At 41.4% G+C, this 13205-nt stretch overlaps 1 protein-coding gene across 1 annotated transcript; it reads left to right on the forward strand.

The window, feature by feature from the left end:
• The first annotated feature begins 8344 nt into the window (after nucleotides 1-8344).
• cldn2 (claudin 2) lies at nucleotides 8345-10389 on the forward strand. The gene has a single exon (XM_028815989.2). The coding sequence runs from the start codon at nucleotides 8437-8439 to the stop codon at nucleotides 9250-9252; it is 816 nt and encodes a 271-aa protein (XP_028671822.1). The 5' UTR covers nucleotides 8345-8436; the 3' UTR covers nucleotides 9253-10389.
• The last annotated feature ends 2816 nt before the right edge of the window (nucleotides 10390-13205 follow it).

Consider the following 13205-nt stretch of genomic DNA (forward strand, 5'->3'; position numbering starts at 1 on the left):
AGGCGTCTTTCTTCTTAATGCTGCCTCCCCAGCACACCACCGCGTAGAAGAGGGCACTCGCCACAAACGTCTGATAGAACATCTGCAGATGTTGAAGGACGCCAGCCTTCATAAGGTAGTATAACTGGCTCTGTCCTTTCTTACACAGAGCATCAGTATTGGCAGTCCAGTCTAATTTATCATCCAGCTGCATTCCCAGATATTTATAGGTCTGCACCATCTGCACACAGTCACCTCTGATGATCATGGGGTCCATGAGGCGTCTGGGCCTCCTAAAATCCACCACCAGCTCCTTGGTTTTGCTGGTGTTTTGGTGTAGGTGGTTCGAGTCGCACCATTTAACAAACTCATTGATTAGGTCCCTATACTCCTCCTCCTGCCCAAATCCTGATGCAGCCCACGATAGCAGTGTCGTCAGCGAAATTTTGCACGTGACAGGACTCCGAGTTGTATTGGAAGTTCGATGTATATAGGCTGAACAGGACCGGAGAAAGTACAGTCCCTTGTGGCGCTCCTGTGTTGCTGACCACAATGTCAGACCTGCAGTTCCCGAGACGCACATACTGAGGTCTTTCTTTAAGATAGTCCACAATCCATGCCACCAGGTATGAATCTACTCCCATCTCTGTCAGCTTGTCCCTAAGGAGCAGAGGTTGGATGGTGTTGAAGGCGCTAGAGAAGTCTAGAAACATAATTCTTATAGCACCACTGCCTCTGTCCAAGTGGGAGAGGGATCGATGTAGCATATAGATGATGGCATCCTCCGCTCCCACCTTCTCCTGGTATGCAAACTGCAGAGGGTCGAGGGCGTGTTGAACCTGTAGTCTCAGGTGGTGAAGCAGCAGCCTCTCCATAGTCTTCATCATAAGTACTGTATTTATATTGTGTAATATAAGAAATACAAAAATACGGATCAACATACATTTAACCTTCAATAAAAAGACTGAGTCAGCATGCCCTAATTAAGAAATCGTTTTGCCACTGGTTCGGACAATTTGCATTAAAAGATGCGGCCAGTTTTATCCATGCAGTATTCCTTCAGAATATCATTGCGGGTGTCCTACAGATCTGGTATGATATCTCTCACAATTTGTATTATATGTTATATGATTTGGTGGCGTTTGGATTAATTCGGTTATTTGAAAAAGCTGGGCACACAGCGAGTGAGAAGTATCTACTTTTCTGTGTTGTCTACATAAATGAGAAAATGAGTTATAGCAAGACCACCACAGGCCCAAGGATATCACATTTATATTTACATTTACTTATTTGTCTGATGCCTTTACCCAAGGCAACTTACAACATTTACAATAAAATTGGTTACATTTCTTTTGGTTTTCCAATTGGCACACAGTGTCAGTAGCAGAATTTGAACTCACAACCTCAGGTTTTGGAGTCCAAAGCCTTAACCACTCTGCAACACTGGTGTAACGGTATATTTACACTCTATGAATATCACATATTAACAAAAAAAAAAGGCCTCAAGCATGGTCCCCCTTGGATATTTGAATGCATGTTCACTCATACATTACATGGGGTTGATATATTGTACTCTCAAATGTGTACATGTGTTGTGTGGAAGAGCAGAAAAACGTTGACATTACTTTTTTCTTGCATATGTCTAGACCTTATGGAGGTGCACACACCACCCAAGTCATCCTGATGATAGATTTGCCCGTGAGTTACAGAGAGACAAGTATGCTTCGGATGCGATTCTACTAATGTATCCCTCTTTCCCATCATTACTTTCCATATAGAGATTTACTGTTTTTTTCATATCATATGCTCAAAGTGAATAACACTTACAATAACAACAGTCAATCTCACATAGCTTAAGGATGGCAATTTATTTTTAATAAATTTACAAGCGGATAGACATCGTCTCTGCTCTGTAACTTTAAACAAAAAGGAATGTGTAGCAGCACACAGATGATTAAGGGATGGTGAGACATTAATTGTTGGTCCGTCGTCATTAACTGGCAATGAGACGGCCAGCTACGCAAACTGAGGAACAACAGAAAGCCAAAACATGACTAACTCTGAATTAGTTCAATCTTGTATTGATTTTGTTTCTCTGTTCACTGCGACAGCACTTAAACCTCAGAATCATCGTCTCTTAGTACAGTACTACGTAGCCCGGTCTTGATCCTCTCAGGTACACTGCAACTGACCCATTAAGATAAAATAAAGCCTTTGTTCAGGCCTTGTTACATAACAGAATAAAGATGTGCCATAAGTGCTCACTCAAGTTTTTGGTAACGTTATCTGTTGAGATACAGAAGAGCAATTCACTTAGAAGATTATGAAATTACTTGATGCACTTTTGTTACTGGGGACACTAGACATGTATTGTCTTGTTTATTCACTAGAAATTGTACGTGTGCAGAGGTCCAGGAGTTTACAACTAAAGGATGTAGCTATGATTGATCCTTTTGTAACAAGGGTACTGGGAATTAAATTGAGCTTCACAGTGGCGCTTTTGTAAGAGCCTAAGCTTTTTGTGAAGACAATAAGAACAAGAAGTCACGTGGACTGAATCGATAGGTTCCCACATTAATAATAACAGGAAATTCTGTCAACACTGTGTCAGTATGCAGAAATGCAGATAAAAAATGTACGTGCTGGAACGTATAAAAGTGTTTTCAGCGCGTGATTCATTATATACTGACAAAAGAAGAAATGAGATAAGATGGTCTGTCATGTCATAACTCAAATGGATTTATTACAGCTGTAGTTTCTCTTTTAATGTTTTAATGGAAGTTTCTATTATAGACATAAAAAACAATGCATTGATAAAATGATGCCAAAGTTCAACAAAGATAGCATTAAATGGCACCACTATAAAAAGCATAGCAAAACACATGCCTAATGTGCTACTGGAGCCATAAATTCAAAATGCTGTTCACTTCATTAACGTGCACACGATAACAAAACAAAAGTACAAAGATGCATCTCCCAATTTTTTATGTGGAAGTTTATCCATCTATTCCTCAATCCTTTCATTCATATTGATTTTTCTTTTTCAGGTTCACTTGAAACCAGTAACAAGTTCAAGACGGGAACCAGTCCACCCTCTAACATCCACACTTACTCACACATTTACCTGAAATCACGGGAGTCAGATCCTTCTCGTAGAACGTGTCACAGATCTTGAATGGAGGAAGCAATGAAGCAGTTATGGACATGAGCCGTGAAGATGGACAGAAGTGACCTGCTGATTACAAAGTCAAAGCAGTGGAGCTGAAGAGGGTGGGTATCCATCTTGGCATAACACATGTTCTCACCTGTAGTGAATGAAATATCAGACAACCAGTTACAAGGCCTATTGTTTCTTATTGTAAATACTTCCCATAAATAACAACTCCTTAGATTGTGCCTTACCAGGTTTGTCAGTTGTTAGAAAGATATGCATGATTTGTTTCTGCATGATCCCTGCGACTGATAACACTTTTTTCATGTAAATCCATCCATTTGATTTTTGCACTACAGGCTAGTAGAACCTGTGGCAGTGTAGTAGATGTGTGACGTGCACAGAGTACAGTTACATTCTTACTTGCATGTCCAAACAACATGCAACACACCACCACACTTTAGCACTGTAATAAATAAGTGTGTATTAAAATATAACCAATGGATTGAGTTAGTACTCAGAACCTTCTCTTTCTGCACACTTTACTGTGTTAAGAGATTTAATTTTAAGTGGATAAATTTGACTTTTTTTTTTCATTGATCTACACGCAAGAAACCATAATGACAAAATGAAAATGTATTTTCAGAAAGGTTTGCAAGTTTATTAAAAAGCAAAAATTGAAATTGCTCATTCATGTATGTCTTCAGGCCCTGAATTCAGCACTTTGTAAAAGCTCCTCTGGCAGTAATTACAGCTTTGAGTCTTCTTGGGTAACTCACTACAAGCTTTGCACACATGGGATTTGGGAAGTTTATTCAATTCTTACTGGCTGATCCTCTCAAGATCCATTACATTGGTCAGTAAGCTTCTGCAAACTGCCATCTTCAGATCTCTCCTCTCATATTCTATTGGGTTTACGTCCGGGATTTGGATGGGGCCACTCAAGGACAGTCAGAGTGTTGTCCTGAGCCACTCCAGCCTTGTCTTGGTTGTATGATTCTGGACATTGTTGTGCTGAAAGGTAAACTGTCACCTCAGACTGAGGTCACGTGCACTCTGGAGCAGGTTTTCTTCAATGACCTTTCTGTATTTGGCAGCATTCATCCTTTGCTCAGTTCTGACCAGTCTCCCTGTAACTGCCATGAAGAAGCACCCCCATACCATGAATATGCTACCATGTTTCACTGTTACGATGGTATTAGGCAGGTGATGAGCAGCTCCTGGTCTTCGCCAGACATAATTCTTGCAGTTCTGCTAAACAGTTTATCTTTTGTCTCACCAGACCAGAGGATCTTTTCCCCCATGCTCTTCAAAGTCCTTTAAACTGCCAAATGACTTCCGTCTTGTCATTTTACCATAAACATCCGACTGATGGAGGGCTGCTCAGATGGTCATACTGTATTTCCAACAGGTTCTTTTATCTCAGAAGATTTCGGAAGCTCTGTTACAGTGACCACACCCTGACCAAGGTCCTTCTTGCCAATTTACTCAGTTTGACTGGACAACCAACTCTAGGAAGACTCCTGGTGATTCCAAACATATTCCACTTCTCAATTATTGAGGCCACTGTACTCCTGGGAACAATCCAAGTTTTAGAAATGGTTTTATATCCTTGTTCTGATCTATTCCTCTGCACATTTTGATCATGGAAGTCTACAGAGTTCCTTGGATTTTATGGCTTGGTTTTTGTATTTACATGCAGTGTTAATTGTTGGACCTTCTATGCCTTTCTAAACTGTTTCCAGTCCACTCAGTTTGCCATAGGTGGACTCCAGTCAAGTTCTAGACACTTCTGAAGGATTATTAAAGCCAAAAGGATACACCTGACTACAATTTACAGGGACACAAGAAATTGGACATATGTAAACGAAAGACCTGTGTGAGTATGGAGCAGTCTGTTCTGCTCACGCTCAACCACAGCCACTAGATGGCACATGCATGCACTTTTACTGCACTTCACTTCTCACTACGAAAGGCCTGTTCGCATCAAACGCCGCCACACAACAATAATATCATGCCAAAGACACAGATGAATAAACACAACATTCAAAACGAAGCTAACACCGCGGCTCAACAATATGCAAGTGAAACACCTCAGCAACGGGGGGCTAGGCTTGAAGTTTTCACTAAAAACCTTGGCTATCTGGAGATATTTTCTCCAGACAAAGATTAATAGGACTCATATGTCAGCGATACAGCTAAGATATGGTATTGCCATTGTCTTCTTACAAAAGCCAGTGTGGCAGTAAGCACGAGTGGGTCCACATCCTTGGCTCCGGGTAACTCTTAAGAGTTTGCTGATGCCTCTACAAGTTTATAAATATAGTACAAGTGCTAGGGAGTCTTTGGGTTGTGTTTTGTCCCGAAGATCACACACAGCTAATACTTACATAAATGACACATTTCAGTTTTTGATTTTTAATAAATTTACAAACCTTTCTGAAAACATGTTTTCACTTAGTCATTATGGGCTATTGAGTGTACACTGATGTGCAAAAATGGCAAATTTATCCATTTAAAATGAAATCTCCAGCACACATGCATGAAATGCAGGGGCTTTGAGTACCTTCTGAATCCACTGTAACTTTGTTTACTTCAGACTAATAAAACATTGGGCCTAATGGGATTGTACAGGTAATGTTGAGAGAAATAAAAGACAATATAAATACACTTTAACTCTTTTAGGGCTGATGTCGACTTTTATCAAAAGGAGGCGTTGAGGATGGTAATTGACTGTAAACTGTGACAAAACCAAACATTAGGTTTTAGTTGGACTCTTGTTGCTAGAAGGAAAGTTATCTTCACTGGTTTGACTGAGATTTCCTGCACTGGAAGTAGCAAGACGCAAACAACAGCAAAAATGGAACTGATATCTGGCAAGAGATCAAAGCGAATGCGTAAAGCAATATACTCTGTGAACGTTTTGCCTATTATCTCTGAACTTGACTATGACTTGTCGGACTCCGATTTTGATACAAGTGATAGGAAACGAATGTAAGGTTCCAGCTTCAGCTGATTGGTCCCCAGCTATTTGTGGTGCTGAACAGGTTCATGTAGGTAACACGCCTATGGCAATGTTCGCCAGTGAGGACTGCCACTTAATAATGATAAGAGGTATAGGTGGTCCAGATCTAATTATGCAATTTTCATTATGCTATAATTCATTAAGTTTATTACATAGAGAATCCACAGCACCTGCCCTGCGCATTGAGATTTCACTTTAAAATCTTTTTGTTGCCAATAGATGGCAGCACCTGCCCTGCATTCCAAAATGGCGTGGAGACGGTTGTCAGTCGAACAGTTGCATAATTAAATCTGGACCACCCTGTAGAAACCAGACTGCAATAAACTGCAACTGTGGCCCACACGAAGACAGCCTGGCAGCAAGCCTGATGCACATTCTTGGCAAACTGGCAGCCACAGCATGCAGCAACAGACGTTTTATGTTAATTTCTGTGTGAAACCGTTGCTTTTCAGAAATGATCCATCCATTTTCCAACCCGCTGAATCCGAACACAGGGTCACGGGGGTCTGCTGGAGCCAATCCCAGACAACACAGGGCACAAGGCTGGAACCAATCCAGGGCAGGGTGCCAACCCATCGCAGGACACACACAAACACACCCACGGGCCAATATAGAATCGCCAATCCACCTAACCTGCATGTCTTTGGACTGTGGGAGGAAACCGGAGCGCCCGGAGGAAACCCACGCAGACACGGGGAGAGCATGCAAACTCCACGCAGGGAGGACCCGGGAAGCGAACCCAGGTCCCCAGATCTCCCAACTGCGAGGCAGCAGCGCTACCCACTGCACCACCGTGCCGCCCTTCAGAAATGATATTTTTTGGAAATAAAATTCAGCCCTCAAAGAGTTAAATATCATGTCCAGAGGAAGCCACAGCCTCCCCCACAGAACTGTACAAAAGGAAGGAACTAACTCCACACCGGACAGCAGCCCAATCACAGGGCCCAACCACATCATGTACACGCCAAGAGGGGAGGTGGATTACTTGGGAAAAAACGCAGAGAGACACAGGAGAGATACACCAACTCCACAAAGACAGTGACCAGGCCAGGATTCAAACTTAGAACTGCAAGGCAGCAGGGACAAGCACAGTGCTGTTCCTCAGGTTTAAAGAAGTCTAAAATGTTTGTTCACCTCATCTTTGGACAGGTTTTTTCTTGGTATTTTCTTTTTTTACTCACATACTAAAGATGCACACTTTATCCAAACTGGTTTCCAAACTGGCCCAGCATAGGAGGTGATGAGCCACCTATGCTTGGTTTCTGTCTTGCCAAGACAGTGTTCAGCTCCCCGGTACCCTGCAATGGATCAGTAAATGAATGATTCCATACAGGGATGGATACCAATTACTTTTAGCAAGCAGTACTGCTACCATGGTACAAAAGTGCATTGGTACCTGCATCCTGAAAGACTGAGGCTTTGCCCGGCAAGAAAACAAAGCATGCCAGATAGTGAAGTCTACTGTCCAATAGTACCAACGTGACAAAGTCAACAGTCTCGAGCGATGTTGAACAACAGGCAGATCCAATGTATAGATCAGGTCGAGTAGAGAGTCAAAGGGCTGTGCACTGGGCACATGAAAATCAAAATGGCTTTAAGAAGGTTCAGAAGAAAGGAGTTTTTTTTTTCACAGTGCCATACTTAGAAGAAATTAGATTCCTGCTAAAGGTAAGAAATGGCATTGAATAGCTCAAAGCATCCTATCTATTACTATGAAGTATGTTAGCTGAAAACATTCAGAAGTTTCCAATTTTATCGTGCTGCGATTTATTTTTTGTTATATGTTAATCATACCTTCATTCCCATTCCACACTTGTGTTTGTAGGACATTTCATTTCTTTTGACTGACTTTGAATCCTGACGTCCAATCAAAACACATTAGATTAAGGCACAAAATGACCATTAAAATGGATTGAAAATACAAACATACAGTCAATCAATGGTTAGCTTACATACAGTAAGGAGACAAGCATACAGAGTTGCACTGCAGTCAAGAGCCGCTCCAGATCCAGATAAAAGTCTTTTGGCTTTTCCACCTTTGTATGTCGTCAGATCTTTGACTTCTCCACCTTTGCATGCTTTGGCTTTATTTGTTGAATCCTATAACACACTGACAGGAGCTGTTCAAAGGTTTATTGATTCAGCTTGGCATTGTGATTTATAACCAGTGAATGTTTAACTAGACACTTCTTTTAATCATCAGGTTTCTGAAAACAGGACTAGTCACAATCTGGTTTCTGGTCAGCAGCTTCCTTGTTGTTGAAGTTACTGAAGTTACAAGATGTTCTCCATATTCACAGAGCTTATCGGCCTTTGCCTTGGAATAGTGGGAATGCTGTTAACTTTGGTGGCCACCATTTTGCCACACTGGCGGATTACTGCATATATTGGATCAAACATTATAACAGCAGTGGGGTACTTAAAAGGGCTCTGGATGGAATGTGCCTACTACAGCACTGGCACCTTCCAGTGCGAGACTTACAAATCTCTTTTAGCTCTGCCACCGGACTTACAGGCTGCTCGAGGCATGATGGTCGTCTCCATGGTGCTGTCGCTTGCAGGCTGTGTTATAGCCATTGTTGGGATGAAGTGTACTGTTTTAATGCAAGGAACAGATGCTAAATCACGCCTCGCAGGAACTGGAGGGTTCTGTTTCATAGCTGCTGGCTTCTTTTGCATCATTCCTATTTCCTGGACAACTAATGAAATTATCCGCATGTTCTACAGCCCAGTGGTACCTTCCAGTTTTAAGTATGAGATTGGAGCAGCACTTTACTTGGGCATGGCATCTGCCCTCCTGTCCATATTCGGTGGTGCTGTTCTCTGCTTCTCATGCTGTAGGAATGAAGGTGAAAGTGCCAGGTATCGGGGCCACAGAAGTCGACCGTTTCATCCTCGACCCTACCACTCCAATGCTTATCCTAGCCATCCAATGACCTTCCAGAACCCTGCAGCACTAAGTGCTGTCAACCCAGCAAGTAATAATAGGCATGATGGGAGAAGTGCAAAAGGCCAAATTTTGGATCTTCGATCTCCCTCACCATCTTCTGCACGTGGAAGTAGCTACTCAGGCTATGACCTCAATGGATTTGTATGAGATGGACAAAATGGACATAGGATTGCTTTTTTACGCACTACTGCAGGAAAAGCCGAAGAAGCTAACATATGCTGAAATACAAGATCCTTGACAAATCCAACTGTTTGGTAAGACAGAATCTGTTGCTTGATGAATGTCAGCAGCAATGTACTGGAGCCTGTTCTGGAAATGTGGTGCAGAAACACCGAGGTACTAACTAGAGTTTTATGTTGCACTTATCAGTATAGCGCATGCCCTACATTTTCAATGATTAGTCTTCTAAGTTTACTGTCAATTTGAATGAAATAACTTGTGAGGGAGATGATGGAGAACAACGTATAGGCACCAGAGTGAACTGATTCTTGGCTGCCCAGATAGACAACACGAGAAGGTAAACCTAAGGCAAACAAATAAAGATAATCCAAATTTAATCCCCCCTGGAAACTTGGACTGTGAGGTATATAATGGCAAGAGGTTTGGTGTGGAAGTTCAAAAAAGTACATTTTTTTAAGAATCTAGAGAGGGCATGCAAGCTCTTCCTGTAGCAACCAACAAAGATGAAAAAAAACTACAAATACTTCGCAGTAAGGTAAAAAGTGTGCTTGCTTTTTATACATCTATCCATGCACCGTCCCAATGGCACACTGGGTGTCATCCAGGCAGAGCTGGATGTCAGCGCAACTGGACAATGCGACTTCAAAATGGAAAGAAGGTGGGTTCCTATCCACTTAATGAATATTAACAAGGCCGACATTACCAGTGAAGCACCAGGAGCATTGGATTTAAAGCCACCACCAAATCCAGAGCTACATACACCAAAGAGGATTGCAAAATAAGAGCGAAAGAGACATTTCCATATTGGACATAATGGGAGAAATTTACTTAAGTGGACAAGAAAGGAATGCTGGCAACTTGTTTGTTTCACTTTTATTATTTGATTGTTGAATTCCAATGTCTGACACAGCTTAGCTTTCCTTAGACTCCCAACGCATCCCTGAATTTCATGTTTTATTGGTTATTCACCTGTATATGTGTGCATTTATACGTGTGAATGCTGTACTGTTGTGTACTTTAGTGCTGTCATACTTTTAACAATTTATGCAACAGCCTGAACTCAGGGAAGAGTGCCATAATAAGAATAAACCAAACTGAATGCAATCTCTGTATATGTTTCATAGTATACTTCTAATGTCCTTAATAATATGAATATTTTAAAGTGGTGTGTTCTGCGTTTACTGTACTATATCGTTCTGTCTCATTTTATTGATTTGCTGAATGCTACCTACAAGCCATGTCGCCAGAAACGCGAACTTACACAGCACTTTGTAATCTGCTCTAGTGGGAATCTGAACTCTGGCTCTACACCTTTTAATGATATGTTCTATACGGATGTGTTTTCCTGGATTTGCTCTTTATATTTAAAAGGGGAATTAGCTCAAACAAAGATCATTTATTTCTATATAACATTTCCATACGAAGTACTTTACACATAGTAAAAGAAACATTACAATTACAAAAGTAAGTATTAGAGCACAAGATTTTACAGCACTTAACCTCTTTTAGTTGCCTTTTACAACTGCAAGGAGGACAGCTTATGTTTCTAACCTCAGGCGACAGGGGAAACAAAAGTAAATAAAAAGTAAACACGGACAACAAATCCCTAACAGAACAAATAAATTATAACTTAATTAAGGATTTTTTTTCAGTATTTAAAGCTTCATAATGGGCAAAATCAACATCCAAGTTGACAATACATTTACTGGCTGACAACCTTACCCAAGGGACTTACAACATTTCAGATACGATTGGAAACCCTTCTTTTGTTTTCCGTTTGGAGCACAGGCAGGTGAAGTGACTTGCTCGTGGTCACACAGTGTCAGTATCAGAACCCACAACCTCGGGGTTTGAAGTTCAAAGCCTTACCCACTATGCCACACTGCCTACAATATCGTATATGCTATTGTCAGATGGTCCACAGAGGAGCAGAAAACTAAAACTTACGTTCTCATTAAAAAATAAACCTCCAGGGGTTTCAATTATAAATGACCACTCAGCCACCCGGGAGACCGTAGATTAATTTATTATTTCTGTTTCATGGTTAGGGCGGCACAGTGGCGCAGTGGGTAGCGCTGCTGCCTCGCAGTTGGGAGATCTGGGGACCTGGGTTTGCTTCCCGGGTCATCCCTGCATGGAGTTTGCATGTTCTCCCCGTGGGTTTCCTCCAGGCGCTCTGGTTTCCTCCCACAGTCCAAAGACATGCTGGTTAGGTGAATTGGCGATTCTAAATTGGCCCTAGTGTATGCTTGGTGTGTGTGTTTGTGTGTGTCCTACGGTGGGTTGGCACCCTGTCCAGGATTGGTTCCTGCCTTGTGCCCTGTGTTGGCTGGGATTGGCTCCAGCAGACCCCCGTGACCCTGTGTTCGGATTCAGCGGGTTGGAAAATGGATGGTTTCATGGTTAAAATGTCATTCTTTTTTGTTAGGGGATGTCTATGTAAATTGTTAAGAGGTCTAAATATTTTTGTATAAACTTGGAATAAATAAAAAATTAAGGAGTGTACAGTATTAGCATAATTTATTCATGATTTCAAACTCCAGATAGAGGAATTAGGGAAAGAGTGTTGTGGCCTGCAGGGGGTGTCTTTCACTCCTGACACAATTACAGGGTCTCAGGTTAAAATAAAGTCTTTTATTAAATAAATACCTACTTACAGGGCTTCTCTTTTCAATGGTTCTTTCTTTCTTCTAGAACTCCCAATGATTGCTTTTCTGTGTGTTTTCTTTTCTCTTCCACACCTCTCAAGCGAGCTTTGCACGACTCCACTCTGGACTCTTGGGAAGGTGAAGCACTTGCAAGTCAAACAGGACCTCTGTCTGAAGGGGGGCCTCTAACGGGATAAGGCTTCCCAGCACAGCTATAACTCCCATGCGAGCCTGTGGGGGTCCAAAAGGGAGTCACACCTGAGGGATACTGTCACTCAGCGTATAAGGGGAATACTTGACTTTGTGAAGACATTTTAAAGGCCTCCCAACCTGGAAAGATGCCACAAATCTACCCAATCAAAATGGCTGTCTGCCCACACCTTCCTTTACCGAATTTTAACCATGAAACAAGCAGCTAAATGAATGCTAGTGGAAAAAGCTGGGGTAATACCAACAGAAACACTTTTACTGCATTTATCAGGGAATGACTTGCTATTTGTTATTTATTGAACAGTCAGCCTGAACACAGCAACCGCTCCCTCAAAGTAATATGGAACCATGCACAGTACAAAGGTGGCGAGAGGGCAAAGTGGGTGCCTGTCTAGACAATTAACTGAGTGGAGTCTTAAGTGTAGAAAATGAAAAATGATAACGTGATTATTCTGATACTGCAGAATATAAGGATTGCGACACGTTTAAAATTACAAAAAGCATATTTGTTACTTTAAAATGATTTCTTCAAAGAGGACAATGGTATAATGGGGTACTGGCATAGAATAAATTTTATATAAAATTTGACACATGAGCAGGTTCAGGAGATGAACAAATTTCCTCACACTAAACTACAAATGCAGAGACCTAGTGGCTGAAACAAGTGGAATTTCAATACATAGGTTGTATCGTTTTTAAAACATTGCAGAATAAGAATTGGAAAGCTAGTGTATGTATGGTTTTATGATGCCAAAAGATACTTCTGAGGGGAGTGCTGATGTCAAACTTGACCCTATTTATTCATATTACGGAGGGCACAGCTACACATTAGCTACTTCCAAAAAAAGGAAGCATGGGCTTTGAACGTGCAAGCAAAGAAAAGGATGTAAAACGTTTTATGTGGTTGTTGTAGGGAGCTGGTATAAAACAGAAGGGTCTTTACAATGGTTTGTGTTCCCTCGAGTAAAACATGCCTGTTCTCAATGCTTTGGAGTTGGAGAGCAATACAGCAGATTAGGCGAAAGAAGACCCTAAGAGATTCAGTATTTTAGTAGTAAAAGA

This window comes from Erpetoichthys calabaricus, chromosome 12, assembly GCF_900747795.2.
Source record: "Erpetoichthys calabaricus chromosome 12, fErpCal1.3, whole genome shotgun sequence".
Classification (NCBI taxonomy): domain Eukaryota; kingdom Metazoa; phylum Chordata; class Cladistia; order Polypteriformes; family Polypteridae; genus Erpetoichthys; species Erpetoichthys calabaricus.

Bases quoted from the DNA above. Each gene is read 5' to 3' on its own strand.
- cldn2 (XM_028815989.2), top strand. From the start codon at position 8,437: ATGTTCTCCATATTCACAGAGCTTATCGGCCTTTGCCTTGGAATAGTG.